This window comes from Aspergillus piperis, assembly GCF_003184755.1.
Source record: "Aspergillus piperis CBS 112811 unplaced genomic scaffold BO85scaffold_8, whole genome shotgun sequence".
In the NCBI taxonomy this organism is placed as follows: Eukaryota; Fungi; Ascomycota; class Eurotiomycetes; order Eurotiales; family Aspergillaceae; genus Aspergillus; species Aspergillus piperis.
The window spans coordinates 189,750-209,806 of NW_020291598.1; the positions used below are offsets into that span (position 1 = coordinate 189,750).

The 20,057-nt window shown below is 50.2% G+C and overlaps 6 protein-coding genes across 6 annotated transcripts; 5 read left to right on the forward strand and 1 right to left on the reverse strand.

Annotated features, from left to right (window-relative positions):
- Nucleotides 1-711: 711 nt before the first annotated feature.
- BO85DRAFT_448895 (putative DNA repair protein Rad4) lies at nt 712-4,047 on the reverse strand. The gene is made up of 4 exons (XM_025660047.1): nt 3,407-4,047; nt 3,044-3,247; nt 2,653-2,986; nt 712-2,601 (listed from the first exon to the last, which is right to left on the reverse strand). The coding sequence occupies exons 1-4, from the start codon at nt 3,959-3,961 to the stop codon at nt 839-841; spliced, it is 2,856 nt and encodes a 951-aa protein (XP_025515721.1). The 5' UTR covers nt 3,962-4,047; the 3' UTR covers nt 712-838.
- A 171-nt stretch (nt 4,048-4,218) lies between these two features.
- On the forward strand, nt 4,219-6,082 carry BO85DRAFT_519706 (uncharacterized protein). Its single transcript, XM_025665073.1, has 3 exons — nt 4,219-4,357; nt 4,418-4,708; nt 4,765-6,082. The coding sequence occupies exons 1-3, from the start codon at nt 4,316-4,318 to the stop codon at nt 5,920-5,922; spliced, it is 1,491 nt and encodes a 496-aa protein (XP_025515722.1). The 5' UTR covers nt 4,219-4,315; the 3' UTR covers nt 5,923-6,082.
- Nucleotides 6,083-6,335: 253 nt separating this feature from the next.
- On the forward strand, nt 6,336-8,206 carry BO85DRAFT_448896 (homoserine O-acetyltransferase family protein). The gene has a single exon (XM_025660048.1). It carries the CDS (start codon nt 6,602-6,604, stop codon nt 7,979-7,981), a length of 1,380 nt encoding a protein of 459 aa, XP_025515723.1. The 5' UTR covers nt 6,336-6,601; the 3' UTR covers nt 7,982-8,206.
- Nucleotides 8,207-8,436: 230 nt separating this feature from the next.
- On the forward strand, nt 8,437-12,456 carry BO85DRAFT_519708 (mannose-ethanolamine phosphotransferase GPI13). The gene is made up of 2 exons (XM_025665074.1): nt 8,437-9,123; nt 9,200-12,456. Exons 1-2 carry the CDS (start codon nt 8,894-8,896, stop codon nt 12,177-12,179), a joined length of 3,210 nt encoding a protein of 1,069 aa, XP_025515724.1. The 5' UTR covers nt 8,437-8,893; the 3' UTR covers nt 12,180-12,456.
- A 983-nt stretch (nt 12,457-13,439) lies between these two features.
- BO85DRAFT_513327 (O-acetyltransferase) lies at nt 13,440-14,888 on the forward strand (the record flags this gene model as incomplete). Its single annotated transcript, XM_025664704.1, has 1 exon — nt 13,440-14,888. The coding sequence occupies one exon, from the start codon at nt 13,440-13,442 to the stop codon at nt 14,886-14,888; it is 1,449 nt and encodes a 482-aa protein (XP_025515725.1).
- An 836-nt stretch (nt 14,889-15,724) lies between these two features.
- BO85DRAFT_448898 (involucrin repeat protein) lies at nt 15,725-19,315 on the forward strand. Its single transcript, XM_025660049.1, has one exon. It carries the CDS (start codon nt 15,993-15,995, stop codon nt 18,906-18,908), a length of 2,916 nt encoding a protein of 971 aa, XP_025515726.1. The 5' UTR covers nt 15,725-15,992; the 3' UTR covers nt 18,909-19,315.
- Nucleotides 19,316-20,057: the final 742 nt, after the last annotated feature.

Sequence of the window (20,057 nt, forward strand, 5' to 3'; positions counted from 1 at the left end):
ATAACAACCGGAGCTCCGATGGTGATTGACAAAAGCACGGAGAGGCTAAACCCACCCGAGTTAGCAAACTATCCTTAAAGGATGCAAAGGATTGAGGAAGTAAGCCTGATTAACAATCAACCTGTCGAACGGCCACATACAATATTTCGATCTGACGATGCACCGATCACCTGAATATTTGCCCTTCCTCGCCTTCTGGTGGGAACTTGGGCCTAATACCTTTTAGAAAAGAATCCATCTAGTTGAGATACAACCTTTTGTTGCATTGGCATCATCATATCTCTCAAGGCACAATGCCTGAACCCCTAAGTGAAATTTCGTTTGATTGTCTCGTCATTCTTAGTGACACTGTCGCCTTTCCAATGGCGTGCTCTGTTATCGAAATCACAACAAATACACCTTTTCTGAATCCTTGAGTCCGATGTGTTTCGACATACTGACATCTCTATACTTTAGGGTTATAATATAGCTTGGTGAACTTCAGAGGTAATTATAGACGCCGGTATGCTTCTATAGCACGCAGGCCTCCGTAGATGGTTTAGTGATGGATCAGAAAAGAAAGAGAAAACTGCTATTCCAGTTTCACGGATTTCTGTAAGCTAGCATATAGTAACTCTCGCTCTACCCTTATTCATTGGCCTGAGATACTCGGCAATGGCTATTCTTACGATGAACAAGAAAGCAACATATAAATTACAAAGGACTGTAGAATCATGATGATGATGATGATGATGATCTAGTATTACATGCATAAGAATATGACGTGCTATTTAGTAGTAATACAAATCGCGTTGTCGTGGCGGCTATGATTAACCCACAAAGTCTAGCTATGATACAGTTAATCGGACATCAACCACTCCGGGATAGCGTCATCGTCTTCGGGGTCTTGTGATAGTAAAGAGGTCTCTTCGTCGCTGTGCGTTTCTTGGCTGGTGATGCTAGGGGTCGGAGAGCGGGAATCATCTGCTTGTACAGCGATCTGAGGATGTGTGGTGCCCGAAATTGCTGTAGTGGATCTGATGATGGCGGCCTCGGAATTCTGAGGAGCAATCTGAGGTGTGATATGCCCCAGGTCCTCTTTCGTCCCGTCAGACAACAGTCCCGGATCCTTACTCCTGAAGTCTTGATTCGGGGCTGTCTGGCCTGCAGATTCAAGCTTTGGAGTGACAACCAGGTCATATTGAGGGAGTACCGAGCGATTCTTTTGCAATTCTGTGACGTTACTATTTGGTTGAGGTGAAGACACTTGGTCCACGCTTGCTTCAGGAATGAAGCCTCCACCAAGCATATCCGTCTCTGTAGCCGAAAGAGACATGTCTCTGCCTGTAGTGCCTGTAGGTCCTGATGTTTCATCTCGAGAGGGGCCAATCCAGTCCATTACAGAAGCCGGACTGTTCATCTCTTGCTCCGACTCCGGAATGAAGCCGCCGCCTGACTCTTCCGGGTCCTCGGATTCCTTCAAGTTTCCGATCCTTCCCGGCTCATCTGCCTCACGTTCACCTTCTACTGCATAGCCTTTGACTCTCTCCGCAATGCGCAGTTTCAGCAGCAGATGCTTCCAAGCCTGTAGTGTTTCAGCAGACTTCCTATCTAATTCAGCCTGCAACTTTTCTCCCTCCAGACAGTTTAGCACTTCTTCAAGTGCTTCTCGATACTCAGTGGCAACGACAATCCCCTGCAGGATCGCGGTTCCATGGCGCCCCTTGAAGCTGAAACCGGTGACAGCATCTGCATAGTCAATTGCAAGGATCTTAGCAGCTTGACGGGCGTCGGGATGAGCGATATGCACACCGCCTGGAGGCACCATGCTGGGTACATAGACATCCAGGTTCCCATAGATATTCTTGGGTATTCTCCCTCCAACTACTGGCGGGGGCTGATACACTTGTGTCTGATAATAAGCGTACAGAGGTGTGTCGGAGACAGAGTTATCCTCCTCGTCACTGAGCCTCCCCATCTGTGGCTTCCTTGAGGTGACGCGCTTCAACGGTTGCTCGCCTGTCTTAATGTCGCGTCCCAGGCGATACCAGCGATCTGCACTACGTAGAGCATGTACATCGGATCGGCGATATACGGGCTCCAAGACCTGATTCTTCGACGCTGATTTACCCAGACTAACCTGCCCGATGATCCGTTTAGGAAAGACAACCTCATGTCGCCGAAGGTGCCTTTCAAGGGCATAGACCGGGTGGTCCTTGAAGTCTTGGATATTCCGGGGCATTGGTTCAGCCGCTGTCTTGGAAGTAAGCTCGCTAATTTCCAGTTGATCCCGGTCTTCCAAAAATGGCTTTTCATAGAACCGCAACACTCTGTTCCACCAGTTAGCATGGTTCCCCACGGACTCAACTCGATGTTTGTGAGTTTTGGCGTTAAAGGCCTTCGCATAGCGCCTGGTGACATCTCTAACAGAGGCATCATCCTCAAATGCTACCACATAGCTCAGAAGATTGTACGAATCGTTTGCTGGAGGCTCGAATTTAGAAGGCTTTGCCATAGACTTGGTAACCAAGGCATCGACAGGTATCCATTTATTTACTGCTTCGTTAAACGCTTCTATCCAGAATACGGGGTGTGATGATTCACGGATGGGCCGGGGGGAACCTTTGGTATGCTCAGCTTCATGCTAGCTGGAACGATAGATGCCGAACTTACTTTGAGTAGGAGTCCCGGGGCGTCTGGCTGGTGTGAAGCGTGGCCGGGCTAATCTTTTCACAGCGGACCGTTGTGACGTTTGCGATTCCTCAGCAGTTGATTGGGTAAACCTTTCTGCAGACTCAGACACCGAAGCAGGTGGTGCCGCGTCCTTGGTTTTATCTCGAAATGGTAATGGCTGCAATGAGCAGACGAGTCTTGCTTCGACGCCCACGGACCGTAACAAAGCACAGAATAACTGGGCGCCGAAATCACGAGAACCTTGCATTGTTCGTGCTTGTTTCACAAAATCCTTCCTCGAGAGGAAGACCTCGGCATCACTTATTATGGATTGCTAACGAGAGGTCAGACACATTTGTGACATATACAACACCGAAGTCAGTTACAATACCACTCGTTGTTTGATACCATTAAGATCATCTATCCACGAAGGTCGTCTCAGTCCTGGTTTGGTTACCTTAAACCTTCTGTTGAAAATATCACTAGCATGGTTCAACCCATCAACGAAAGTTGTTGACCTGATTTGTTGTGGCCTGTTCTCGGACGGATGCAATAGTGATATGATATTTTTCGGCAATGTCCGTTTGAGGAAGCCCTATATAACGGAAACAAAGTCAGGTAAAGATTAGTTCCCTATCTATCATTCTCATTCAGTCGCCTTTCCCTTGGCCGCTTTCCCACGTGTTCTTTTTCAAGACTCAAGCATGTATGCCTGTTTACCGGATAAAGGTGGCTGAATCGGAATCGGACGTACCTGTAATTCCTCATCGTTGCACCAGAGATTGCGTATCTGCACATGGCGCAGAAGGCAAAGTAGATGAACTTTATGGATACTTAATCGCAACAGCTTTTCGGCAGCGGTAATGCCCCTCCGCTTGGTAACTACCTTGCGCTTCTGATCCTCGGGCAGACCCAGGGTGACCTGAATCGAGGTATCGTCCGCGTGAACTGTATGTGGAGCTTGCTGAATATCAACTTCTTCCCATTCCATACCTGATTCTTCGGATGATGATGGTGAATCATACACCGTTTGGACAGGTTGTTCTGTAGAATAGCTGGCTTCTGGAGTACTAGCACCATCTTGATGTAAAGGCCAGGGTTCGGATACGGGATCGGGGCGGGTAAGCCTTCTTCTTTTGGGTAGTCGGGTACCATCTGGTCTGGAGGACTCTCTAGCTTCAGCCTCCGCCAACATCTCCTGGTAGATCATTGGAATCTCATGATCTTGGTCTTCTCGCTGCCGCCGAGAATGGTTCGAAGCAGCTCCGGCTCTTCTGGAGCGAGTAGTGGGCCCACGACTCGCCATCATAGAGGGCCAGATGCAAGGTAACAAGACTTAATATCAGCATATGCCTCAAGCATTCTACTGTACTGGCTTCAAATTGTCGTTTGCGTTCTTACTCGGCAGGTGCACTGATGACGCTTATCCAGGCACGTGACATTATGGTTCACCCTGTTTGCCTGTCATCCGGGCCGTGCATTGTTCCGCGCCCTGCGGCTGAAAGCGGGGAGGAGGCTCTGTTTGTTCCTGTTTGTTTATCTTGCTTGTTTCGTTAACTTGCCGCGACCGCATTAACTACTACTATCACGAGATCCTCCGTCTATACCACATTGCTAGTCCGGCCTCCACCCCCTCACTATCTTTCCTGGCTCGATCATCGCCATGGAGCTTATCAATAATGGGACAGACTATACCATAGAAGATGTGTGGACATTACCCCTATCCTACAATGCCCAATGCAACTGTGTGAGCTAACACGCGCAGTGCCAAATGGCTCTCAAAACAGCGTTCTTTGAGCGCGAATATGACAGAACACTCGGAAAAACAGCACAACTCCTAGATGAGGAAAGGCGCCGCATCCTTCATGTCGACCAGCTTCTTCTGCGATTTGATAACGAAACCCTCCAACTGCAACTGAATCAATTTAAACAAGATCTTTTACGAGCTAGGAATGCCGAGTCGGATATTCGTAATTGGTTGCAGGATGCCGTCCGGGAACGCGATCAGTTGCAGAGCTCAGCTCATACTGCAACTCACGAAATTGAGAGTCTTCGAGTATGACAGCACCCTCCGTCTTCGGAAATAGCCTTTATTGACCAAGGGTTTCACAGCGCGAATTGGCATCGATGAACAGCACAACCGCCGAATCTAGAAATCTTGTTACCGAAAAGCTGCGCCTGACAAAGGAGCTGGCTAACATGCAGTCAGAGGTCCACAGACTACAGCTGCAGGAAAATTCCTTCCAAGCACTGGTTACTGAGAAACAAGAGCTTGCCCGTCAGTTGAATACACTTAAGGTGGAATTCGAGAATGAAAAGCGCGCACACAGATCCACTATGGCGCAGGGAGCACAGCAAGCGGATGAAATATCTGTCTTGACTGCAAAGCTTGAGGAGCAACGCAAACAAATTGCAGCAGAGGCTCGGAAAGTGCCTGCTACTCAGCAACCGAATAACATGTGGCAGTCGGAGAAAGCTGCCCTGGAAGACAAAGTCGAATCACTGAACAGGAAATTACGGACCCTAAAGGATGAGCTGCGTCAAGCTCAAACCAGCAACCAAACCAGCCGATTTGAGACCAGCAACAGCAATGGTCCGTTAGAGCAAACGAGAAAAGTCCCCCTTAAAGACTTCTCATCCAGATTTGACCCTGGGTTGGATATCGCGACGCCGGGAGCAGTCCGTGTCAAGGAAGGGAAACGACAACCCACTGCAGTTCCTGGCCAGAAATCTGCCTTCTCTATCACGCCATTTCTCAATCGCACCAATGGAAACCAGGAAACCTCTGGCGATACTCCAGACAATAGAGCGGGTGCTGATCGTCTCGGCAGCGATGACGAATCTGCGCTGGAGACTTCATACCTCGAGGACAAATTACATGTCAAGGAATCTGAAGCCGAGCCACGAGAACGCCGCCCTATACAGCCCAAGCAGCGCTTGGATAAATCTAAGCCGGCAATGAATTCTAGAAAAGCAAGCGGTTTGAGGCTAGATGATATTGATGATGACAGTGATATCGGATCCATTAGCACTCTTGTTGCGGGTCAGCCGCAGGTCCGGACGAAACGCCGCAAGTTAGGGGCGCAGAGTAAGACTATATTGGATGAGGAAGAAGAGCTAGAGCCTGAGAATATTCGCAAACCGGGAAGGAAAATTGGTCTGAGTACAGGTCACACCAGCAGCTTACAGACTGCCCAAAGTGGGCCGCCTCGTGGCTTTGGTGGCTTCGGCGGATTCTCTCCCTTGAAAAAAGAGAGAAAACGACCGTAAGAGTCAGAATCAAGCGTCTCCCCGAACACGTCATTCAAACTCCTTGATACTAAGTCTTCCGCGTCTTTTCTTGCGCAAGTTCCACCATAGGAATCTAATACTGTAATACTTTGTGTCAATTCACATTGGATTTTGACAAGGAAGTCAGATAAAGTCCTGGAACAGTTTTCATGATGTCCTCTTTAACATTGAGGTATGCTGTCACGTAGTAGTACTCCGACTACTTAGTAGGCATCAGTAATTCTAGACTGGGATAGACTGTATTACTAATAAGCCACTGGGCATAGTCAACCAATCAGAGGCTGTAAAGATGACGCCATGGGAAGCTGCTGGACTCTGTGCCTCAGGCTGCCACGTGCGCCGCCTCCGCAATAATGCCGAAGATAAATTATTAACCCAAGTACTGCCTCTACTGACATTATCCGTGTCATCTCTTCTCTGTCGGTCAGAGAGTTGCTGTTGGCTTATGATGAATCCAATGGCTGCAGGCCGCACACTTCCGAGAGCTCTAAGAGCTTCTCGGCTTCTCAATCAGCATACGAGCTTGTCTACAATTACTGGAAGTCAGCGAACCCAGGTCTCTTTATCGGCATCATGTCCGGCAACATACAGGGCCCTGCATACTACCCGATCGCAAAAGTCGACCAATGCTGCTGCGAGGGACTCGTCCAATCCCGCCATGTCTTTTCCGTGTCTCGATGCGCAGGATGCAAAGTCTGCCCAGCTCTCCGCACGATCCCTCCAGTCGGGCCCCGAACCTTCATATACCACTGGCAATCACCAAAAGTTTCACTGCGAACAACCCTTACTACTTGATTGGGGGGGTATACTTCCAGAGTTCGACATCGCCTACGAAACATGGGGCCACTTGAATTCTGACAAGTCGAATGCTATCTTACTGCACACCGGTCTGTCCGCGTCCAGTCACGCCCATAGCACGGAGGCCAACCCCAAGCCCGGCTGGTGGGAGAAATTTATCGGGCCTGGCAAACCTTTGGACACAAACAAGTACTTTGTCATCTGCACCAACGTCGTTGGAGGATGCTATGGTAGCACAGGGCCTTCGTCAGTGGACCCCTCTGACGGAAAGCGATACGCTACTCGGTTCCCTATCCTCACGATTGACGACATGGTTCGGGCACAGTTTCGTCTCCTGGACTCACTTAGCATCAACAAACTTTACGCCTCTGTCGGATCCAGCATGGGCGGTATGCAGAGTCTTGCTGCCGGTGTTCTTTTCCCTGAAAGGATTGGCAAGATTATCAGTATCAGTGGTTGTGCGCGAAGCCACCCCTACAGCATCGCCATGCGACACACCCAGCGACAAGTACTGATGATGGACCCGAAATGGGCCCGTGGTTTCTACTATGACTCGATTCCTCCGCATTCTGGAATGAAGCTGGCGAGAGAGATCGCAACCGTGACATACAGAAGCGGTCCGGAGTGGGAGAAGCGGTTCGGGCGCAAACGCGCAGACCCTAACAAGCAACCTGCTCTGTGCCCGGATTTCCTGATTGAGACATACCTGGATCACGCAGGAGAGAAGTTCTGCCTGGAATACGATCCTAACAGTCTGCTATACATCTCCAAGGCCATGGATCTGTTTGATCTCGGCCATGCTCACCAGACCGAGACCAGAGCTCGAAGAGCCGAGTTTGAGGCTGAAATTGCTGACGGCGGAAAGGCCCTGCACGAAAGCAATATCTCATGTAGTCTGACTCTCCCAGAGAAACCTTACGAGGAGCAACCCTCTGTAAACGCCTCCGCTCCTGCTATGGACCAGGCTGTGGGTGGTGGTGATATTGGAGCAGATGCTCCCCCGCAGGATCTTGTCGCCGGCCTTGCGCCGCTCAAGAACCACCCGGTTTTGGTCATGGGCGTTGCCAGTGATATCCTCTTTCCGGCTTGGCAACAGCGAGAAATCGCCCAGACCCTTCGGGCTACCGGAAACAAGAACGTCGAGCACATTGAACTTGGAGAGGACATTTCGCTCTTTGGGCATGACACGTTCCTTCTGGATTTGAAGAACATCGGCGGTGCGGTAGCCAAGTTCCTGTAACCAACGCAATCCGGAGCAACTGTTTGATTATTTTTTTCCCCCATGTGGTAATGAAGAAAGCGGGCGATGATTTGTGTTTAGCGCGATGTTCTGGTCTCCTTTCATTCTATGACTAGCTGTATATATTACATATTACCTCATTCCCTGCAATGCCCTGTATCTAGATACATTTCACACATCACGACGGAATACGATCATCCCCTAATCCTCGTGGAAATCATTTCCAACTCCCTAGTTATTATTAGTTAACTCTGCTAGCTACTAGTTTAGTCTCCTGTGGATTTACCTAATAGCATGGCTGTCCCGAAGCGGTAAGGTCCCACTGCCTCAGGGTTCAAAATGTTCCGAGCCGCTTCGGCCAATGACGATGTCCGAATTCCTGGGCTGGGATGCCGAAAACGCCGACTCCCTCTGAGCGGAGCGCATCTTCCGGCGCGGTGCCAGGAGACCTACGGCTTCCACTTCCCCAAGTCTTCCTCTCACCCCTCTTTGGTGCTTCTCGTCGTGGCTGTCCTTGGATGGCCTACCTCTTATCTTGGAATTGATGCTTCCCCACGTCTAATGGAGCTGTTACTGTAACTATGTCTGTGCTCTGTTGAATACAGTTCCCGGACAACCCGCACGACAGCTCCACGGTGGGCGAAAAAGAAAAATTCAGGAAAAAGGAAAAGCTACGATCCAGGCTCGCCTCCTTTTCAATTCAATGAGCTCGCCTTCAGGCCGCTGAATTCTCAACCGATCGATTCTCACATCGTCTATCTTCTCCTTGAAACGCCAGCTCGACAGCTAGAGCGGCCGAAGCCCTGCCCAATTGCAGTGAGGGACCTGGCACTTGCGCTCGGCGAAATACCTCCCCCTTAGCTTGTCTTCGACCAGCTCCGACTAATTACATTCAATTGCAACACCCTCCTCATGGTATCCGTCACTAGTGGGGGCCCAGGGCTTGAAAGCCCGACCCTATCCGACTCGCGAAACGCCGGTCCGGCCTTATCGTCACGATCTCCGGAACGCAATGAACATCGGAAACCTCAGGTACCAAAGGCATTGGCTGGGGGCAGTGCGCAAGACAAATATATACAAGGCTTGGAAACTGAATTCAAATTCAAGCATCTAGGTGTGCTTGGTGTGCTAGGGTGGATATTGTATGCTTTTGTCTCTGCGTCCAAGCCGCTTCTTCTTTGGGGACCCGAGTTTTCTAACCTATCTGTGGTTCCCTAGGTTTTTGCATGTTGCCGGGATATTCTTCTTTACTAAAGGATTCCTGCTAACTCGCATGGTGTTGGAGAACAAGTCCTCCTGCGACGTACTCCCCTTCGACGAGGCAGCGACTGTAAGCAAGAAAGTCGATGGGTGTTGGCACCAGAAGTCGTTCGAGAAAGCCGTTGTGATCATCATCGATGCCCTACGCTACGACTTTACGGTACCCTTTGCTCCGAGCGCAGAGGCTGAGTCGGCACAGCTGTTCCATGACCACCTCCCCGTCTTATATGAGACAGCTGTCAATACCCCCGAAAATGCCTTCCTGCTTCCTTTTATCGCGGATCCGCCCACGACGACGCTGCAGAGATTGAAGGGACTCACAACTGGAACACTTCCCACGTTCATTGACGCTGGTTCTAACTTTGCCGGTACGGCAATCGATGAAGACAATCTGGTTGCGCAATTGCGCGCCGCAGGCAAGAACTTGGTCCAGCTTGGGGATGACACCTGGCACGCACTTTTCCCCGGCTACTTCGATCCTAATCTAACTCGCGCATTTGATTCATTCAATGTCTGGGACTTGCACACCGTTGACAACGGCGTGACTGCAAACCTCCTCCCGCTTCTGCATCCTGAAAATTCTACGAAATGGGATGTCATCTTCGGTCATTATCTCGGTGTCGATCACGCTGGCCACCGATATGGCCCGAATCATCAAGCTATGGCCGCAAAGCTCGATGAGATGGACCGGGTCATTCGCGAAATCATCGCCAAACTCGATGACAAAACGCTATTGGTGGTGATGGGTGATCACGGCATGGACTCCAAGGGAGACCACGGCGGTGAATCCAATGATGAGGTCGATGCGGCTCTTTGGATGTACTCTAAAAGGGGCATCTTCGGCCGCACAAGTGCAGAAACAGCCAAACCTCCCATGCTCGCTCGCGATCGCTTTGTCCCTCAGATCGACCTTGTGCCCACGCTGTCCCTTCTTCTCGGAATGCCTATACCCTTTAACAACCTCGGCTCGCCGATCGAGGAGGCTTTCATTGGGCCCAAGGGGAACGATTGGAAAAACGTGATGTCTGTGAACCGGTTGACTTCCGCTCAGATCAAGAGATATCAGCGGGAGTACACAGCTTCGCGAGGTGCCGAGGACAGCCACCAATCCCAGTCCGAGGACCTTTGGAGCGCGGCTGAAAACAGCTGGCAGAAGCTTCCTAGGATCGGTCGGCCCAGTCAGGCAACTTTGCTTTCCGTTTCCGAGTCTTACAAGGACTATCAACGATACACTCTCCAGCTTTGTCGTTCGTTGTGGGCTAAATTCGATGTACCGAGCATGCTCCAAGGTGTTGCGGTCCTTTCTGCCGGCATTGTCTTGCTGGTGTTCTATGCACGAAGCCTCAAAGCCGATCAGACGGACATTACCAAGTCTCTTCTTACTTCTGTTGGAACAAGCTCTGCTGTCGGTGTCGTCGTGGGTGCCTTTTTGTCGTTCTCGGGCTTTGCGGAGATGCCAGTAGTCGAATCATCCGCTCTGTTGGCCGCCGCGGGAAGCATAGTTGGCGCTTCATGGACCATTCTTGCCGGGTCGGCTGGTGTGTCCCTGCCTCTACCAAGCAGTCTCTGGGGCTGGTTGGCTGTTACCTTCACGATCACGCAGTCCATCGGATTCGCCTCCAACTCCTACACAATCTGGGAGGATGAGATTCTCCTATTTTTCCTCTCCACCTTCGGTGTCCTTGCGGGTGTATCCTCGATGCGACAGAAATCAACTGCCGACAGGGTTCTGGGCGTCTATCACTCCATCCTCTTCGTCATCCTCGGAAGGATTGCATCTTTCTCTCGCTTGTGCCGCGAGGAGCAGATGCCTTTTTGCCGTTCGACGTATTACGCATCTGCCACTTCTTCGACTTCTGCACCCTGGCAGCTCGCTGTACCATTCCTTGTGGCGCTTATCCTTCCCACTGTTGTACGGTCATTTTATGCCGGATCCAAGTCTTACGAAGGCGCCGCTACTCTCTGGATTGGTTTAGGGTTCCGACTGGGACTCTTCATAACTTCCGTCTTCTGGGTGCTTGAGGGGGCTGATGATGGCGAGTGGCTGCCCTTGAGCAAGGAGACATTGAAGTCAGTTAGGGTGTTCTTGGCCCAGCTCGTGCTAGCTCTCGCATTTGCCGCTGGGACAACAGCCTTCATCTATTCCAAGCCTTGCATCAGCATTAATGTCAGTCAAGGGAACGCGGAACCGGAAAGCAAAGGCAAAAACCTCGCGCCACCCCAGCCAGCAGGACGCACCACCGTTACGATCCTCGGATTTGGCAACGTGCATGGAACTCGCTACTTCCTCCTCGTGGTCAATTTCTGTTTGGGGATCATCCTTCTGCAGAAACCCATGGGTCAGGGTGCCATGGGTCTTTTGCTTTGGCAAATTCTCTCACTGCTAGAAATTTTGGATACCAATGGTCTCGTCCTTGGCAATTCAGCTATTGGGCCGATAGTTTTGGCTCTTCTCGGCTCCTTCTATTACTTCAAGACTGGTCACCAGGCTACACTAAGCAGCATCCAATGGGAGACTGCCTTCATCCCTCTCTCCTCCGTTCAATATCCTTGGTCCCCAATTGTTGTGATCCTCAATACCTTCGGCGCACAAATTCTCACTGCAATCGCTGTTCCACTCACCGTTCTCTGGAAACGCCCTCTTCAACTCAGCGACCAATCCTCTTCGTCTCCGAAATCCAACAACCCTTCGATTAGACTCCTCTCTGATGTTGTGCGAGCCGCATGCACCTACATTCTCTACTTTGCGACTATTAACCTGGCCACCACCATGTGGGCTGGCCATCTTCGCCGGCATCTCATGCTGTATCGGATCTTCAGCCCTCGTTTCATGATGGGAGCCGCCGTGCTAGGAGTCGTGGACATTGTTCTCATCATTTTCTCCGTGGCTGGTGTGCGGTGGAGCACCTTGAGCGTAGGAGAGATCTTTGGGTGGTAGTGATCTCTTCTAGTTGATGGCGGATATTAATTCTCAGCCATCCTGGCTTTCCTTTGTTTACTGCCAGATGATACCCGAAACGTGAGTCCCCTTGCCTAACGTTCCGGCCTGAGGAAATCTGTAATTTATGGTATCCCCGTATACCGTTCTTTTTACAACTTTGGGGATGCTTGGATTGGTGAGAAAACTAGGCCGGAAAAACATTTTACACCCTTCCTTATATTTTCTTTTAGCTTGCATATATTTATATTCCTCGAATAATACATAACTTTGATCCAACTCCTAAGCACAGAAAATACTAAGCGGAACGTAATACCCGAGATTCCAAATCAGGCAAGCGGCTTGCTGTTGATCCTGTCTACGTCAAGAAGACCCATGGAACTGACACGTTGGGGGCACCATCATGCCCGGGATAAGGTTTCATGTAGAAACCTGCTTGATAACAGCTGTGATCTCACACTTGATAGCCATATCAGCATGTATGTTTCTGACCCATTTGGGTTGGCTAACCGATTGAATATTATTGTTCCGTCCAAGCGTTTCCGAACGTCATTACTTGCTTCCTGGTGGCTTAATCAATGACATAAAACAGCGCGTTTTCAGTCACAGCCCGCGAAAGGTGAGGTGAATACTACCCCAGGAGTGGTGGACAGTACAGATAAGCTTTACACAGAAGGCAAACTCAGACATACAATCAGGATTTTGGATGAAACTGCAGGTAGGGTTTTCCACGGGACCAATAAAATAGTACTACCTGTTCGCTATCTGAAAAAGAGTCGTGACAATGGGTGATATTTACACAGGGCTCTAAAGTGCTGGTCGTAATGCTGATTCTATTGATACATCAATCCACGGACCATAAACAGCAATGGGGGCCAATGGCCAAATAGGCGCAGGCAACTGTTCTGCGAGCTGTATGCCGCTTGGTTCCAGGATAAAGGAACATCCTATCAAATCGGCATTTCAGTATTCTCATGCTTATGCAGATCCCGCAATACGATGTATCCAACAACCAGCCAGCCACAAGGACAACTGTAACCTGTTTCTCAATGTAGACAGACATTGCATGTGCTCTGATCACGACATCGTATAGTGTCATGGGATTGGTCTGAACCAAAGTACATACCTAACTCCGCCTTTGACCAGAAATGCCACGGCGCCCATTTGGCCTTTTTATTATCTTAGAGGCGCACCGTCCCTTCGCATTCGAGTGTGAGGACTCTCAATCTTACTCCAAGCCCTAAGAGGTCCACCAAGCAAATGACATTTCCAGACTCATCATCCCAGCTCCTCTCCCCGGTGGATCACACAGTCCCCAAGGTGTATTTCACTTTCTATCTTTCCTTCCTCCTAAAGGATCCACAGGCCGGCGTTGAGTCTATCCAGAAGGGTCTAACAACCCTGATCAATCGGGTTCCATTTCTAGCAAAGGATGTGGCACCCTCCCACGTTGAGAATCATGACAACGTCCACTGCATTCAGCCCCCGTCAGCCAAGTCCCAGTCCATACCTATGCTTCGAATTAGACATCACCTGAACGAATCAGTCCGTTCAATGCTAGCCACTGCATCATGTACCGGGGTCGAAGACCTGCAATATTCCGAACGATATGCCCCATTGCCAACAGTAATGGATCCCCAAGAAAGCCAGCCCATACTGCGCTTCGTCGCGAATGTCATGGTCGATGGCGTCATTCTATCCCTTAGTTTCAACCACATGGCTGCAGACGGCACAGGAATTGGGAATATTCTGGAGCTACTGGCGGAGTGCTGCCGCAATGAACGCAAGCACCTTGGCCCCCAACGGTTCGACTTGAAATTGCGCCGTCAGTTATTATCGCCCAGTTGTGTTGCAGGAAAACAACCGCTAAAGACGTTCTGGGAGACATACACCCCTGAGGAGCCCTTTCACTGTCTGGAACAGGATACGTGGTCCACGGCCACTGCCTCGATGGCCTCCGAGTTGAATACATTTCGATTCAAGTTTCCTACCCGGAAGATCAAAATCCTGAAGGACATCTGCACTTCTGTGCTGTTATCACATCCCGAAGAAGACAACATGCTGCGCAAGGAGCTCCGGCACTTTGTTTCGAGCAACGATGTGCTCACCGCGTTGCTATCTATTTGTCTCCAGCAGACGCGAACTGCCGCAGCCGCTTTGCACGATGACCACGATTACACCGTCGCATTCGTCGCAAATCTCCGTTCCCGTATGCGCCCACCTTGGCCTGAGCACTACATCGGCGTCCTGCTCACCATGGTGCTTGTTTCCCAATCCGAGTTGATCAATTTCGTGGACGAGACAAAGGTCGATCTTGTAGCACGTGAGCTGGGATTCGACAAAGATGAGCTAGTGCAGGTCACAAACCTGGCTATGAACATGCGCAAGAAGCTGCAGGGGATTGATGACGGTTATGTTCGAGGGCTACTGGCTCATATGCAAAAACAATGCGATTGGAGCCAGATGAATATCAAGGGAGGAGATTTCTCATATTCTAGCATTAGACACCTGAAGGTTCACGACCTCGATTGGGGTCCGAGTCTGGGCAAGACTACGGGGTTTCGGTTGTATTTTGGTTTGCTTGAAGACTTTTGCCTCTTGCTGCCTGCAGATCATACGGGAGATTGGGATATGCAAATTAGTCTACAGTCAAGTCATCAGCGGGCGTTGATGGAGAATCGGTTGTTTCGGTGGGCTACAGGGGATTAGCCTGGTAGTCGTTGGTGGCTGCTTCGAGTGAATGATACTGGCATTAACTGTTACTACTAGATTACTATGGAGGCTAAGTATCAGCATGATTTCACAAGCTCAATTGCTTTGGCCTCAGCCACGGCGCGAATATATATACTCTGGTCCTCAAGGTTACAAATTGATTCTGACGATGATGCAATGGAGTCAACAGGTGTCCACGACCAGACTAAGCTGCCTGTTCATAGTATAATTCATCCTACTGGAAAGGGTCACGGTAGTATGGATGACAATGCATGCAACACATCATGATAGCCCTCCAATAGCTTGTACCTGGATGAATTTACGTATGTAGTAGTGAAAATACCGTTGATTGTGGGGCTGCTTCGGGCCGTGACCCATGGATTGCCCATGTGGCCGGGAGTCCACTTCAATAAACTGCAGACGAACGTCTCGGGGCATATGGCATATACAATTATTACATAGTACACAATAGAATTCCCCCTGTACTACTGCCAACCGTTGATGGTGGCTGATGGCTGGGTAGTAAGTAGTACAGTACTTACATGAATGTCTGTGATGTTTATCCGGGTTGACGAATGGCTGCGGGAATACGCGCCAACGGCACACCAAAAAAAAAAATAAAAAATAAAAAATAAAAAATAAAGGAAAATTTTGTCAGGATCACCTAACGGATAGAAATGAGAACGCAACTAAAATTCATCCCCTTTGCTTCCCGTGGGTTTCCCCTGAATCAATCACGTGACATCAGCCGCTCCCGTCCGGGGGCTGAAGATACTACTAATAAGGTAAGAACGATACAGCAAATGACTGGGGGACCCGTTCGTTGGCGGAGGTTCCGTTCCATGCTCCCAACACCACCTCCTTTGTGCGCTATATTTTCCTTGCCCACTCGTCAACAAATAGTGTTTGTCTTTGTCGCATGAACTGATTGTTTTATCATTATCTATCCATTTACCTCCCAATCACTTAATCCTGAAATCTCTCTGGAGGTATTCCGGCTGCCGCGGAGAATGGCGACTGTTTGTTGATCCGCCAGATTGATTGAACATTGCGACCTCCTGCTTGCTTCTTTAGTCCGTCTTTCACGCTGAAATCGCTATCATGAGTACGTTTGACGTACACTCTCCCCGGTCGTCTTATGGCGAACCGACGCAGTATAACACCGCCTCCTACTATGGCGAACCATCGCAGCCGCCGCCAACCACCGTGCTGATGAATGGCTACCACAACGCCCTGAACTCGCAACCCGTGGAGAAATCACCTTACAATTATCCGAAGCCCACAAACCCACAAAAATCAACATTGCGCAATGCCCACGACCCCGTCGCCATGTACCTATTGACCGAAACCGCCATGACCGACAGCACACACTACGAGATCTTGTCCTTGGAGGAAGTGGAGGGCTTGAAGAAGGAGCACAAATTCTTGTCTAGCAGGTTGAACGCTGCCAAGGGGAATTTGGCCCTGGAAATGAAGCTCCGCGATGCGGCCATGTCGCTTAGCAAACTTTACACCACCAAGAGCTCCCGTGCGAGCAGGGAATATGATGTGGACTCGTCCCCCGATTCTCGCCGGAGCTTTCTGGGGCCCGACGGCTCCTCCCCGGATAAGACAGAAGAAGAGCTCGCGCAGAGCACTCGGAAATGCGAAGAGCTGGCCAAGGAGGTCTGGAATCTGGAGCAGAGAGTACAGCAAATCAACAACAGGTTGCTGGAGCATACAGCTGGGATCTTGCAGATGACACATAAGGGCCTGAAGAAAAACCTGCAAGGCAATATAGCCGATACGCCCGAGACCCTCGCTAGCCCTAATATGCATGGTAGCATGCACGACTTCGACGAGCGCAGCCTTTACAAACCGATCGAGGAGATGGGTGAAGCTTATGGATCCGAGGCGCGGAATGGACGTGGCTTGGGCAGCGCTGGGTTAGAGGCGATCCAAGACACAGAACGAAGATTGGAGTATCTAAGTGGACGGCTACGGAACATGATCCTCCAGTCGAACCCAGACAGTGGTCTGGCGCCAATTCCGCAACCCTCCCCAGGTCAAGACCCAAACTATCCTACAGCAACGTGCGAAGCACACCTCGCATACATCGAAGAAGGGCTAGACATGCTTGGCTCGAGCGCTTCCGGCGGTCTGTCCCAGACCAGGGGTGTCGACTACGATCACGAGCAGTTGGAAGAGATTAACGCGCGATTGTACAGCGTTGTTCAACAGTCTGGAATACCTCATGCTCAAACGTTGCCTCCTCCACCAGACTCATCTCAAAGCGACGCGGCAGAACACCTCGCCTATCTCAGTGCGGGAATTAGTGGGCTTGAAGGACGGATCGACAAACTGCTTGAACAAAAGAGCATCCTCACGACACAAATCCAACAACAGAGAGAACTCAATTCCAAATCGGACGCGGAGAGAGACGCGCACATTGCTGAGCTAGTCGAACAACTGGCCCATGTACGCAAAGACCTTGAACTATCAGAAAGCGAAGGTCAACAGTCGAGGGCGGAGCTAAAGCAGGCCTTGGAACAGCTCAAGGTTCTGCAGCAGGAGCTAGAAGGCCATAAGGAAGAGCACAAGATGGAGAATGTCTCTGGTGCTATGGCATCCGAAAAAGAGGCTCGCGCGCACGCTGAAGAGGAAGTCGAACGCCTGCAAAGTATCATTCAGGACCTCGAGCGCCAAAAGGAGTCGCACGCCGAGGCTCACGACGCGCGAGCCCGAGCAGAGGACGAACTTTCTCGACTTGAAGCTCATGTTGACGAACTCCGGTCTCAGCACACTACTCGCACGGAAGAGCTCACTGCAGCGCACTCTCAGGCCCAGGCCGAAATCACGCGCCTGCAAGGCGTGCTTGACCAGACTCAAGGTGAAATCGATGCCAAAATTGCAGCTGCTGAGGCGGTCCGTCTCGAACACCTCCAATCTCAAGCTGATACCCATGCCGAAGAGCTTGCTTCAGCCCGCGCGCAGGCAGACGGTGAGATTGCACAGTTGAAAGAGACCATCAGTCAACTGCAGAGTGAGGTAGCTTCGAAGGCGGAGGCCGCTCAAGCGCACGAACACACGACACAGCAGATCTTGCAACTCGAGGAGACCATGCAACAGATTCGTAATGAATCAGATGCCCAAATCAAGGAGGCTACGGAAGCCCGGACACAGGCAGAGACCGAGGTCGCCCGCCTGGAAACTGTATTGGGTCAACTTCGCGCCGAAGTGGAGCCCCAGCTCAAGGAAGCAGTTGAAGCACGCACGCAGGCGGAGGGTGAGGTCTCACGCCTGGAAACTTTATTATACCAGCTTCGAGCGGATGTGGAGGTGCTCGAGTCGCAGTTTAAACAAGCTACCGAGGCACGCACCACCGCAGAAGCGAACGCCACGCGCTTGCAGGCGGAGTTGACCGAGATGGAAGGCGAGGTTGTACGCACTCAAACCGAGCTGACAATGGCGAAGGCCGAGCTTGACGGTGCCTATGGATCTCGAGCCCAGCGTGCGGCCGACATTACGGCCAACCCTGCCATCCAAAGAGAATTTGATGCGCTGAACACCCGAAACCTGGAACTGGCCGAGGAGTTGGCAGCGCTTAAGGCCGGAAAGCCTGGCAGCAGCGACCTGCAGAACCGGGTCGATGCACTCCAGAAGGAACTGCGCGAGACAGTTGACGATTATGAAGCAATGACGAAGGCTAGTATCGAGTTCGAGAAAGAACGCGAGAGATTCGAGAGCGTTATTGACGCTCTACGGGATCGTTGCGAGCAGCTCGAGACTCAGCTTAATGAGGAACGGATTAGCTGGATGGGTAGTGGACGCGATGGCCACTATGAGAGCACATCGACGATGGTGCTGAAGAATGAGTTCAAGAAGATGATGCGGGACACGCGTATTGAGAACATGAAAATCCTGAAATCGGAACAAGAAGAACGACGCCGGCTGGAAGCAATGATCAGGAATCTGAAGAAGGAACAAGCCATTTTGAATGGCAAGCCTGGCATCAGCCCGAGTATACCGACTCAATGATCGACCCTGCCAGAGCCTGCTATGGCTAGGTGATGCCATCCAGAGAGTTCACAACCCACAGGAAGAAAGCTCTTTAGCATGCCAGATGCAGCCTCTACAACGCCCGTCAGCCATATGAGAACGCCGAGGGCACCCTGGCCCGTAAAACCTGAAGCATTGATTTCTCGCCGTGAGGCTGAAGACGCATGCGCTCTCCGGCTGAGTCACCGATTTGTGTGCACAGGGCATTGGGCTTCTAGAGCTGCCATTGCGGCAGGGCAGGTGACCAAATTTAAAATTTCAAGACTGTAAATATAGTAAACAGGTGCTGCATGATCAGATAACAAGCAATGTCGGGAGGTTGGTGTACATATGTACCTATAGTACAGACATGATTTTCACAATTTCAACGAGACTTTTTCTATGTGGATGAGGCCACTATAACAGGGGCGAAGGGACTTGCTCACTGTCATAGTATTTCAGTTCTTGCTATTACTAGTAGTCAAAGCTCAGCAGGCGCTCCGGTTCTATCCGTGATAGACTCGGTTATCAGTTATATCCTCAGCTATTCATATATCAAAATTCTATATAATTAGCATACAGTAGTAATAATGATATTACGTTACCATTTTTTCTAGCATGGGTATTTTATATGATGCAACTACTTATTATCGTGACGGAGAATCGGCAGACTTTAGAGCAGTAAATTCAGTCGGTACACTCATTGGTACTATCTATAACAGGCAAAATAAAAAAAAATTTATAAAAAAATTCTTTGATTTTACCTTCAAGCAGCTTTCACTTTGACTACGATATTGTCCTGGATCATGGTATCTTCTGCACGGACACTTGCAACATTATTCTTTCAGAAACCGAGAAATGAGACACATCATTCTGTGGTGCAGAGATCATCTACCTCAGTAGTCGTCCAGACTTTATGTTCAGCTTCGCCATCTCGTTGACAGACAACAACAATGTTTGAACCCAGCAGGCTTACAGTGGATGTCTGCCCTGAGCCTTGATAGGCCAATAGCGGTTTCATTGCAAGGGTTGAGTTTGATTCTATATAGTATGACTTGGGACAAGGTATTTGTTTGATAACGTGTCTTCGTGACTGGTTTCTTATGAATTTGTGTACCCCTCTCAGAAAGTCTTCCTGGAGAAAGTTGG

What these genes read in the sequence shown, in the direction of transcription:
- BO85DRAFT_448898 (XM_025660049.1), top strand. Translation starts at nt 15,993, where the DNA reads ATGAGTACGTTTGACGTACACTCTCCCCGGTCGTCTTATGGCGAACCG.
- BO85DRAFT_519708 (XM_025665074.1), top strand. Translation starts at nt 8,894, where the DNA reads ATGGTATCCGTCACTAGTGGGGGCCCAGGGCTTGAAAGCCCGACCCTA. An exon ending in GGTGTGCTAGGGTGGATATT is followed by an intron (nt 9,124 to 9,199) that starts GTATGCTTTTGT and finishes GTGGTTCCCTAG; the next exon opens with GTTTTTGCATGTTGCCGGGA.
- BO85DRAFT_448895 (XM_025660047.1), bottom strand. Translation starts at nt 3,961, where the DNA reads ATGATGGCGAGTCGTGGGCCCACTACTCGCTCCAGAAGAGCCGGAGCT. An exon ending in ATGGTATCAAACAACGAGTG is followed by an intron (nt 2,987 to 3,043) that starts GTATTGTAACTG and finishes ACCTCTCGTTAG; the next exon opens with CAATCCATAATAAGTGATGC. An exon ending in CCCCGGGACTCCTACTCAAA is followed by an intron (nt 2,602 to 2,652) that starts GTAAGTTCGGCA and finishes AGCATACCAAAG; the next exon opens with GTTCCCCCCGGCCCATCCGT.
- BO85DRAFT_519706 (XM_025665073.1), top strand. Translation starts at nt 4,316, where the DNA reads ATGGAGCTTATCAATAATGGGACAGACTATACCATAGAAGAT. An exon ending in CAGACTATACCATAGAAGAT is followed by an intron (nt 4,358 to 4,417) that starts GTGTGGACATTA and finishes TAACACGCGCAG; the next exon opens with TGCCAAATGGCTCTCAAAAC. An exon ending in ACGAAATTGAGAGTCTTCGA is followed by an intron (nt 4,709 to 4,764) that starts GTATGACAGCAC and finishes AGGGTTTCACAG; the next exon opens with CGCGAATTGGCATCGATGAA.
- BO85DRAFT_448896 (XM_025660048.1), top strand. Translation starts at nt 6,602, where the DNA reads ATGTCTTTTCCGTGTCTCGATGCGCAGGATGCAAAGTCTGCCCAGCTC.